The sequence below is a fragment of the Triticum aestivum genome, chromosome 3A, assembly GCF_018294505.1.
Source record: "Triticum aestivum cultivar Chinese Spring chromosome 3A, IWGSC CS RefSeq v2.1, whole genome shotgun sequence".
Classification (NCBI taxonomy): domain Eukaryota; kingdom Viridiplantae; phylum Streptophyta; class Magnoliopsida; order Poales; family Poaceae; genus Triticum; species Triticum aestivum.
The window spans coordinates 666,407,477-666,418,861 of record NC_057800.1 but is presented as its reverse complement, the minus strand read 5'-3'; the positions used below and the strand labels follow the sequence as shown (position 1 = coordinate 666,418,861).

The 11,385-nt window shown below is 47.3% G+C and overlaps 1 protein-coding gene across 3 annotated transcripts; it reads left to right on the top strand.

The window, feature by feature from the left end:
• The first annotated feature begins 7,704 nt into the window (after window positions 1–7,704).
• LOC123063077 (protein XRI1) lies at window positions 7,705–11,385 on the top strand. 3 transcript variants are annotated; one of them, XM_044486816.1, is made up of 9 exons: window positions 7,716–8,130; window positions 9,056–9,111; window positions 9,196–9,318; window positions 9,890–9,978; window positions 10,102–10,162; window positions 10,243–10,345; window positions 10,453–10,490; window positions 10,572–10,661; window positions 10,798–11,385. In XM_044486816.1, the coding sequence occupies exons 1-9, from the start codon at window positions 8,096–8,098 to the stop codon at window positions 11,076–11,078; spliced, it is 876 nt and encodes a 291-aa protein (XP_044342751.1). In that variant the 5' UTR covers window positions 7,716–8,095; the 3' UTR covers window positions 11,079–11,385. The 3 variants fall into 3 exon arrangements, with proteins under 3 accessions (XP_044342749.1, XP_044342751.1, XP_044342750.1); XM_044486815.1 differs by lacking the exon at window positions 7,716–8,130 and adding an exon at window positions 8,448–8,713; XM_044486814.1 differs by having other exon boundaries at window positions 7,705–8,130; window positions 9,056–9,318.

Sequence of the window (11,385 nt, the reverse complement as noted above, 5' to 3'; positions counted from 1 at the left end):
CTCCGCTGTGCACTAGCCCCCCGCGCGGGGCCTCCCCAGCCGCGCGCCCACCACTGCACCAGATTCGGGCGCGAGGGCCCCGGATCCGCCGCCCTGCCGGAGGAGAGGATCTCCCGACCACCGGCGGCGCTTGCAGGATGAACCCCGCGCTGGCTCCCGCACGAACCAGCCACGGGTGCGCCCACACCCTGTAGAAAGACAAAGCCCCGCCGCCGCCGCTGCCACACAGTCTTTGATAGGCGGCGCACCCTGGCGGCGGCGAGGGGGAGGACGGCAGGGGAGCGGCTGCTAGTTTCACCTCCCGTGTCGCCCGTGCGGAGCGACGCGGGGGCCGGGCGAGTCCGTCTATATTCCCTTCCTTTAATGATTTAGCAACTAAAATCCTTCATGCATTGTTGGGCTTCTTTCATTTAAATGTTGTGCTTAGGTTCACGCATTTGGCATTGTTCTTTCTGGTATCACCACACTCATCTCTCTACTCTTAATTAACTTGCCACATCAGATTTTTCTTCTGCATGGCAGGCTTAGCACATGTACAAAGTGGAGCACTGGGAGGGGGCTAAGTGGATATAGAAAGTGAAGAGACAATGTGTTAAATGCTATTGGTCTTGATTACCATGTAATGAGAGAGAAGCATTTTTTTCTATTTTAAAGTGCATTGAAAAGATAGAATTGCACTTTCTGTGAATAAATTTTGAATGTCAAACATACACTTATTCATGGACGAAGAAAGTATGATACTATGATACTATGCCCTGTGAAGATAGTGTCATACACTACTATTATAGTGATCTAAAACGTCCTGTTATAGAGGAAACATGATATTTTCCGGTGCGAATAGCTTTACGTTAACTACTTCCTCTGTCCCGTAATATAAGAGCGTTTTGACACACGAAGAGAGTAACAAAATTAGATTGTTATAATCAGAATGCTGAAAACATATACTATTAGTATTAGATGGTCGAGAGTCTCGACAGATTGCTCAAAACTAACCATTTTACGGTCGAACAAAATCAGCATTATACTACACGCCTGGACGAGGGAGCCCAAGCGACATAATAAAGTCCCAGAGAAGCAGAGGGATGGACGGATCCCATGTCATCTCAGTACCCACCCACACCCAGGGGTCCGTCGATGCGGAAACTGCACCCAGAGCACCCGTCCAATGACGATCGAGGGGCAGCATCCGTATGACGTCGCCACGAACACGCGCAGGTCGCTCTCTCGCCCGTTCACCCCTCCAGATCCGTAACCGGTGGGCAGTGCAGTGCAGTAGATCGAGATCCAAATCCTACTTACCCCATCCGTTTGACCGCCACCAGCTTACACTCTACACACAGGACAAGGACAGATCAAGGACCGCGCTGTACACGCAGCAGCGTAAACCACCACAGCTAACCATCTTTTATCCTAGACCTAGCCGGCTAATCCCATCGCGTCGCATAGACAAACGTTATCTCCCCCCGACGAACCAGGCGGGCTGACATTCTCCGAATTTTCTGTTGTTGGCCATGGCGCCGTTGCCTCCCCCATGTGCAGCGCAGGTGCGGCCCAGCCCATCTTTTTCCTTTTTTTTGGAAGATGCCCCGACCGCCGCTTTAACTCCGGCCACCGCTTCTCCCCGTGACACGGCGGCCTGGGTATAAGCTTACGAGGTTGTCCCCGACAGGTGGGGTCACCGGACCCCGGTCCCGCTTGTCAGTGGCGGCCACGAAGCCAGAGAGACGGAGGGGGGGATCTCTCAATCAATGAGTGCCACGAGTCACATGAAGCCTCGAGTGTCCCATTTATTCGACTCCGTCGATCCCGCGTCTTTCTTTCATGGTTGATTAATAATTAATGCATTTATTGCCGCTCATGTTATTTTCGCTGATCCAATCACGCCGCTAGATCCCGCACGTCGTCGTCGTATTAAAAATGAAGCCAGATTTCCACGGGAGAAATACAGTAGTAGTACGACGAGCGTTTCGCAATAAAAGAAAGAAGGAAAGGAGGACGCTGAATGCACATGTACTCAAATTGTCAAATCGTGGTTATTATTTTTAACTTCAGACCTGCAAAAACACCAAAAAGTAAAAACACCGGAGCGCGCCCAAACGTGCGTTGCCATCATCGCCCCTCCATCACCGGAGTCGGGCAAACCATATTATAGTAGACAATTAGGAGTGGTCGTGTTAATTGTTAAATCCCCACAGAACCAACGCAGCAGAATAGCAACCTCCGCCGATAAAAAAACCATAGATATGAGGGATTCAAATTCTTAAGTTGTGATGGTTGGAGAAATAGTGGAAGAGAATTCGAAACCTGGCTTTATGAACTCCGTTTCGAATGCAGGTAATCTGCAAGAGTAAATATCCTTACCAAACTTTTCGTATCAAGGCCAAAGCATAGGTCATCTATGTCCGAAATTTCACGAGTATTTTTTACATTCCCAAGTTCCAAGTAACATTGATGGCCTCTTTGATTTAAAGTTTTTCATGTTATTTTTAAAGGATTAGATTCCTTAGAAACTTGATTTGTAGGACGAAATTGTTGTACGGACGACAGTTGCCGGCCGAACTTTGGACGATTGGAGGATCCAACGGTGCTGTTCATTTCTGCTCCATGCATCGACGGCCTGATGCGCTGCATCGTCTGCAAATCGTCCACAACTCGTCAGCTGTGTAGCAACGTTCCTTGTAGGATCAAGACATGTATTTCATAGGAAAGTTATCATCCACTCAAACAATTTGGAAAGAACTCATTGTTTTTTAATTAAGAAATTAAGCAAACTTAAATCATGTACACATCAAAAGACGTGACAGTACAAATCCTATATTTTTTGTATTCCTCTGTTTTCGGAAACCCGTGAATCATTGAGTTTTTCTTTCCCATTGATTCAAAGGAACAAATCTCTTCCTCTGAGGTTCCCTCTCCTCTTAAGTCGCTCGAGCTAGGAAAAAAGAAACCATGGCGAATTTGAATTTAGTTCTTTCACCTAACCAGCCTCACAGCTAGAAGCCTACGGAAGAATTCGGGGAGATCCGTCCATCCGTTCCTTCTTACCCCCTACAGGATAAGGTGTGCAGTGTTTATATTACAAGGCTCATCTGACCCAATTCGGATCGGTTAATTGTTAAGAAATGTTGCATGGAAAACAAAACAAAAAACTATGCACACGTAAGATCTATTCATAAAGATGCATAGCAACGTGGAGGAGAGTGTGTCTACATACCTTCGTAGACCGTAAGAGGAAGCGTTTAACAACGTGGTTGATGTAGTCGAACTTTTTCGCGCTCCAACCGATCAAGTACCGAACGTACGGCACTTCCGTGTTCTGCACACGTTCAGCTTGATGACGTCCTCCGCCTTCTTGATCCAGCAAGACGACGAGGTAGTAGATGAGTTCCGGCAGCACGACGGCGTGATGACGATGATGATGAAGTGATCTCCGCAGGGCTTCGCTTAAGCACTACAAAAATATGACCGGGGGTGTAAACGGTGAAGAGGTGCGCCGCACACGGCTAGGCAATTGCCTGTTGTGTGCTAGGCACCCCCCTCCCACATATATATAGGTGGGAGGGAGGGAGGAGCAGCCAAAGGAGGCGCCCTAATAGGAGGAATCCTATTTGGGGTCCCTCCCAAGCCGCGCCCCTTCCTTATTTGGAGTGCGGGGAAAGGCAGGGAAGGGTAGCGCCCCCTCTTTCCTTTCTCCCATGGGAGGGTAAGACAGGAGGGGATAGCCCTCCCCCTTTTCCTTCCCTATGGCTGGCCAAACAAGGGAGGAGCCCTCTTGTGGGCTGGTCTGTCCCCTTCTTTGGCCCATAAGGCCCATAACTTGCCGAGGGGTGCCTGGAACCCCTTCCGATGACTCGATTCCTTCCCGGTATGACCCGAAACACTTTCGGTGTTCAAATACCATCGTCCTATATATCAATCTTTACCTTCCGACCATTTCGAGACTCCTCGTCATGTTCGTGATCTCATCCGGGACTCCGAACAACATTTGGTCACCAAAACATATAACACTATATCGTCAACGAACATTAAGCGAGCGGACTCTACGGGTTCGAGAACTATGTAGACATGACCGAGACAACTCTCCGGTCAATAACCAATAGCAGAGCCTGGATGCCCATTTTGTTTCCTACATATTCTACGAAGATCTTTATCGGTCGAACCGTTATGACAACATACGTAATTTCCTTTGTCCATCGGTATGTTACTTACCCGAGATTCGATCATCGGTATCTTCATACCTACTTCACTCTCGTTACTGGCAAGTCTCTTTACTCATTCCATAATACATCACCTCGTGACTAACTCCTTAGTCATTTGCTTGCAAGCTTATGATGTGTATTACCGAGAGGGCCCAGAGATACCTCTCCGATACTCGGAGTGACAAATCCTAATCTTGATCTATGCCAACTCAACAAACACCTTCGGAGATACCTGTAGAGCATCTTTATGATCACCCAGTTACATTGTGACGTTTCATAGAACACAAAGTATTCCTCCGGTATCCGGGAGTTGCATAATCTCATAGTCAAGGGAATATGTATTTGACATGAAGAAAAACAATAGCAATAAAACTGAACGATCATTATGCTAAGTTAACGGATGGGTCTTGTCCATCATATCATTCTCCTAATGATGTGATCCCGTTATCAAATGACAACACATGTCCATGGTTAGGAACCTTAACCATCTTTGATCAACGAGCTAGTCTAGTAGAGGCTTACTAGGGACACTGTGTTTGTTCATGTGCTCACACATGTATTTAAGTTTCCGATCAATACAATTCTAGCATGAATAATAAACCTTTACCATGAATAAGTAAATATAAAGTAACAACTTTATTATTGCCTCCAGGGCATATTTCCTTCATTAACCGCGCCGGTAAACATTTGGCTCGGGGCGGCCTTGAAGTCTCCTGATCCATGTCTTGAGTCACCTCCTATTCTTATGTTCCCGCCTTGTCCATAGGGAGCAAAGGATCTGGGTCGCTGACCCCCGCCCCCCCATCTTGAGAAATGGATTGTCCTCAAGCCGGTGCACGCGGAAATCGTTGCTTCAGCGAGTCATGATCTTCCCAAGTAGTAGCTTCTGGCTCACCTTGGCTTCACTCCAGCAGCACTTGAGGAATAGTGCGATTTCCCAATTGACGAATGTGATGTTGCAACACATGCAACAAGAACTTAAGATAAGCAATTGAAGATGGAAAGGAAGATTGCACCTGAACCATAGGAGCAACAACCTTCTCGAGTTGAGAAACGTGAAAGATTGGATGAATGCGACTATCACTAGGAAGAGCAAGTCGATAAGCAACAATTCCTACTTTGAAATGATTTGATAAGGCACATAGTACTTAAAATTAAGCTTATTGTTTTCTCAATGAGAAACACTGGACTGGGCATAAGGTTGAAGCTTGAGGAAAACTTGATCACTGATGACCCACTAGTACAGGAGATTAACAGTAGTCCTTTCGATAAGTAAGAGAGCCGAACCCAACGAGGAGCAGAAGGAATTGATAGGTAATTTTCAGCAAGGTATTCTCTGCAAATGCTATAAGATAGTTTTGATAGCAAGATAAATGGTAACAAGTAACAAAAGTAGCAAGGTGCAACAAGTGGCCCAAACCTTAATTGTGATTAAAACGCTCTTAAGGACACACTTGAATAACGTCAAGTTACTTTGACCACAATTCATCGACTTCACGTTCATTTGCTTGATAAGTGTTATGTGGGTGGACCAGAGCTAATGTACTGTTCTTCCTTGAACAAACAGCTACTTATGATTATACTCTCCATGCAAGCATCCGTAAAACAAAAGAAGTAACTAAGATAACTCTAAACATAACATTAAATGTGTGGATCCAAAACAGCCCTCACGAAACAATTCATAAACTGGGGTTTATGCTTCTATCACTCCCGCAACCCATCATCTACAAAGTAATTCTGCGATGCCTTACCCTAGGCCCAAAGATGGTAAAGTGTCATGTAGTCGACGCTCAGATAACACCACTAGAGGAAAAACAACACAACATGATATCAAAACATTGAAAGGTGATCAACTTCACATGATTACTAATAACGAAACTTCTCCCATGTCCTCAAGAACAAATAGAACTACTCACAACTCATCTTATTGAACATGATCAGTGGGTATAAATGTGATTAACAATCCGAACATAATAATCTTCCACCAAGTAAACCAACTAGACGCCAAGGAAGCTTCGTTGGGAAAGTAACCGACGCCAACACAACATCGTGTGGTCAAGAGAAGCGCTAGGCGCCAAGGAAGCTTCATCGGGAAGGTAACGAATGCCAACACAACATCATCTGGCCGAGGGGAGCGTTAGGCGCCAAGGAAGCTTCATCAGGTAGGTAACCGATGCCAGCACAACATCGTCTAGTCAAGGGGATGCCGAGGAAGCTTCGTCGGGAAGGTAACTGACGCCAGCACAACATCGTCTGGCCGAAGGAAGCGCTAGGCGCCGAGGAAGCTTCGTCAAGGAAGGTAACGGACGCCAGCACAACATCGTGTGGCCGAAGGGAGCGTTAGGCATCAAGGAGGCTTCATCGAGAAAGTAACCGATGACAGCACAACACCGTCTGTCCGAGGGGAGCGCTAGGCATCGACGAAGCTTCATCAGGGAAGGTAACGGACGCCAGCACAACATCGTGTGGCCGAAGGGAGCGTTAGGCATCAAGGAGGCTTCATCGAGAAAGTAACCGATGACAGCACAACACCGTCTGTCCGAGGGGAGCGCTAGGCATCGACGGAGCTTCATCAGGGAAGGTAACGGACGCCAGCACAACATCGTGTGGACGAAGGGAGCGTTAGGCATCAAGGAGGCTTCATTGAGAAAGTAACCGATGCCAGCACAACACCGTCTGTCCGAGGGGAGCGCTAGGCATCGAGGAAGCTTCGTCGAGAAAGTAACCGATGCCACCACAACATTGTGTGCCCTAGGGGAGCGCTAGGCGCCGAGGAAGCTTCACCGAAAAAGTAACCGATGCTAGCACAACATCGTCTGGCCGAGGGGAGCACTAGCCACCGAGGAAGCTTCGTCGAGAAGGAAAAGAACGTTCACGGAACAGAAGCACTAGTGGGGATACACAGAGGCACATGGTTCGCGCACGAGGCGACCGACGCGATCGCCACGTCGGCCAACAGAGGGGGAACCATTCCTAAATTGTTTTTCCACCTTAGTGTGAGGAGCTAAAATCATTTTCAGTCCGTGGCGAAAAGTTTAAGCTTATACACTTTTTGTACGGTCCACAAGAAAGTAAAGGTTAAAACGAAACTTGAAACGTGCACATAACAAGGAGCCATTAAGCCTTTTCTAATTTCGGTAGGGTGCACCGCCGGGCTATGGTTTGGCTAGGCTTTGGATCGGATAAGGTCATGAAACTTTTGGAAACGAAAAAAAAAAGGTCATGGAACTTTTGGAACGAAACTGTAACATTTAAACTCTGAATAATGGAAGAATTTATTGGAAAAAGAAAGGAATTGCCGGTGCGGGTGCACCCGGGCACCGCCGTCGGCCGTGGCACGGCGCACACACGCCACCGGTTCCGCCGTGGTACGACCGCGGAGTACAATGTGCGCCGCACGGTTTCTCTCCCCCCTTCCTTCCGCCACAAGCCTCCCTCCGGGCAGCCCAACCCGTAACTGCCCTGACTGATTAATAATCAATTAATCAGTACTCGGGGTCGCCCAAGCTGCCCAATTAGTCATAGGATAATCATCGTCTTCTCAGGCCTCGGCCCCCGCGCCCGCTTGAGCGGTCACGTTGGAGGGCGAGAGGAGGAGGAGGGGCAGCAGCAATAAAGGCACAAGCTTTGTTTTCTCGGGGACGGACGGACGGGGCCCCTTCCTTCCCTTTGGGCGTCGAGAGAAGCACGAGGGAGCGGTGACTGAGAGGAGAGAGGGATAAACTGTTCCCACCACCACCACCACCACCACTGCGCCCACTCTCCAGTCTCCAGTCCCTTCCTCCTCTCCACCCGCTCCCCACCCCGCACCCCTCCCTCCGGCCCCTTTCCTTCCCTCCCCCGCCTTTCCCTTTCGCCGTCCGCCGGCCGGGCTCGGATCCGCCCCGCCGCGGGGGATGATGGACTTCGACGGCGGCATTGGCGATCAGAGGTGCGCCTCCTTCCTCCTCCGCCCGGCTTCTTGATCCTCGCCAACCACCGTACGGCGCGACGGCGCGGTCGGAGAAAAAGCGTGGTGTTTTCTTTTTTTTTTGGTTGAGTCGCGCGATTTGTTTCTTCTTCGGGCCTTAATCCCGTCCTCGTCGTCGGCTGATTGAGCCGCCCTAATTTCGCTTTCTCGGTACGGCGGTTGCTTCTCGGTTGGTTGGGCGCGGCGCTGGCGCTGGCTACCTGCCTGCTAGTACCGCCCGCCCTTTTCCGTCCTCATCATCTTCTTGATCTTTTCGTCCTCGCGTGATGTTTGGGGAAAAGACTTCCAATTCCGGGAGGGAAATAAAGGATCATGCCTTCTTTTGACGGAGGCTTTTAATTTCCTCTTTTGTGCCGTACTGTGGTTGGTTGCGGTTAGGGATGGCCGTGTGTGTGTTGGTCTTGGTCTTGTCTTTTGCTGTTAAACCCTAGCTAGCTGCTGTTCATGGCCTCCTTCCATTTCTCATGCCTCTGTTTCTTTGGGTTTTGGCCCATGCCAGGCTGTTTCTTTCATGTGAATGCTTCAAGTTTCCTAATCCTCAAAGGTTTCCTTTTTTTTCTTACTGCGAGTTACCATTGCGCTGTTAGATTTTTTTTTCTGCAAATAGTTTGCACTTGATACCGCACTCTCGGGGTCCTGAACATTCAGGAGTGCCGCAGCAAAAGGGAAACATTGAAATGTGCTAGCACATGAGTTGAATTTTTCACTCTCTTTTCAAATAAACTTGGGGTTTTTACATGTTCAGGTTACAGCTCATGTTCTGTGATAAGCCTGTTCAAAGATGTATACTCTGCATTTTGCTCATTCTTTCTGTAAAATTTTCAGCAATTGTTGAAATCTGAATGCTCATCTCTAACAATGCTCTTCGATGTTGAACTTTGTGCAGTGAGATGTGGGACTGGCAGAGTCAAGAGTTTGATTTGCAGAAGGATCTGCTACCAGGTTTGCAGCATGCTTTCGTATCATTCCTTCTGTCCGAAAACTGCATCCGGTTAACTGATGAGAATTCTTCTTCTGATTTCGCAGTTCCATCTACCTCCCTGTGGGCTGAAGCAAACCACAATGAGGTTGATTCTTGGAGCCTGTTCGATGAGCAAACCCCAATTAAAGAATGTACAGACATAGATTTGCCCTTCTGTGATATAGGAGGTAAAAAAATATGCTCTGTCATTTACATACCATTGTTACCTCTGACCACTAACATACTGTACTAACATATCGTGGTTACCTCTGGCCATGAACATACTGTACTATCAGTGAAGGATGTCTAAGCATCTAGTGTGAAGTCACTAGTATGTTTTACTACCTGTATGTGAATTGAGCCGCTGTTTTGTTTGAAATGTTCATTAATTATATAAGTGCCATGTATTTCATGATGAAGTATCTGGAAACATGTCTTTGGTTGCATTTTTGTATGCAAGCAGGGCAGTAGATACAATATAGTCATCTGGTTGTTAGCATTTGTGAAAAGTTGTTTTGCGCAGTTGCACTCAAATAGGTTTAATTTGAACCACCACTTAGAACTGTCTATAATGCAACTGAACTATGATTTGACCTTTAATCAGAAGCCAGAACAGTGGATTTTACATGTAAATCCTGACCCCTCTCGCCAAAGCAAATAAGAGATGAAAGGAAATTGGCAATCCTATCTTATAACACATTTTAATTGTATGCTGAGAATGCACTTCAGGTTTTGTGACCTTGTGTGAGTACAATGCAGATATTATTATCAAGGACTTTGATGAAGGAAAGGAAACCTTACAAGCTAAACGAAGGCGTATGCTGCAGTTCTGTCCAGACAATTCTGAGGTACGTGCAACGAAGTTACCTATGGACTAATACTTTTTGATTTCGACAATCTGTGTCCAGTTGAATTTTACATTCATTACAATGGTGGTTTAACTCCATCAATATGTACTGGTTTGTATGTAGATCGACTGTTCTCTGACAGATGGGCTCTTGGAAAATCTGCAAGTGGATTTGGATTTCTCTAGTAGGTCTTCCATCATCTCTGCAAAGTGTTACACTGAGTTGATTCTCCTCCATTTATCCTAATCCTAGAGCTGATTGCAGGTGACGAGCATTTGTTAGAGTGTGTTGGGACAGAGGAACTACCTGAACAATGGCTGGTTGATTGCTCACAAGATAGTGAGAATCGTTCGCCCCTGGAAGAAGTGTATGTTTTTTACTGAGGTCCACCTTGTGCTTGGCTTAACAGTATTTCTGTTAACTGCCATCTGTTACGTATTTATGTTTCTCATGGTTTCTGATCCTTCTTGACAGGAAAAGTCCTAGTGCTGCTGCGGAAGTAAATACCTCTGGTTAGTAAAATGGTCCCAGTTACAAATCATCACTTGTTATCGCAATTGTAAAGCTACTGATGCTAGAACTCTTTGTTTCAGTTCTTCAGAATTCGTTGGTCGAGCTCGAGGAGCAGCCTATCATGAAAGTTGAGAAGAAACCTCCGCAAGCTAAACCTACACCTCTGAAAGGTTTGCTTACTGACCCCATTGCTGTTTGATCAGAGCACCCATTAGTTCAACTATTTTTTACACAGTTACTCTGATTGCATAGCGCTGCATAATCTGTGCAAGTCGCTCATACATGGTTCTTCTGACTGACTTGCAGCTGGAAGAAACGTCATCAGAGCAAAGAAGCTGAAAGTGGCATCGGTGGCCTACCCATTCGAGCTCATCAAGCCGTGTGGCTTCCACGGCGCCACCACCCTGAGGGACATCAACCAGAAGATCCTCGCTCCTCCCTCGTACAGGATCAAGCACAAGATCGACGAGGCGTCCGCTCCGTACCAGGAGGCGTCGGCCATCTCCGGGAAGCCCGTGGTCCACAAGACGAAGATCCACACCGAGGGGGGCAAGGGCAGCATCACCATCACAAGGACGAGAGGCTGACGAAGTTCTTCACATAACCACCGCGCTGTAGCTGTCTAGATGATTTTTGTGGCCAAAGAAGTGTGTATGGTTGGGCTGGGTTGGGTTGGGTTGTTCTTTGCTGCTGCAACATTTGACCTGTGCTGGCTTTGTTAGGGTTGGTTGACTGGTAGAGCAGGCCTAGAAGTGTGCGTAGGCAGTGGGTTTGGCTAGCGTGTTTCTCTTTTTGGTCCAAAGGTGGAAAAAGTTGATGTGATAATCAGGTTAATATGGACATATGTGTATTACGTAGTTTTGTGAGATTAAATTATATAATTTGCAGCACCTA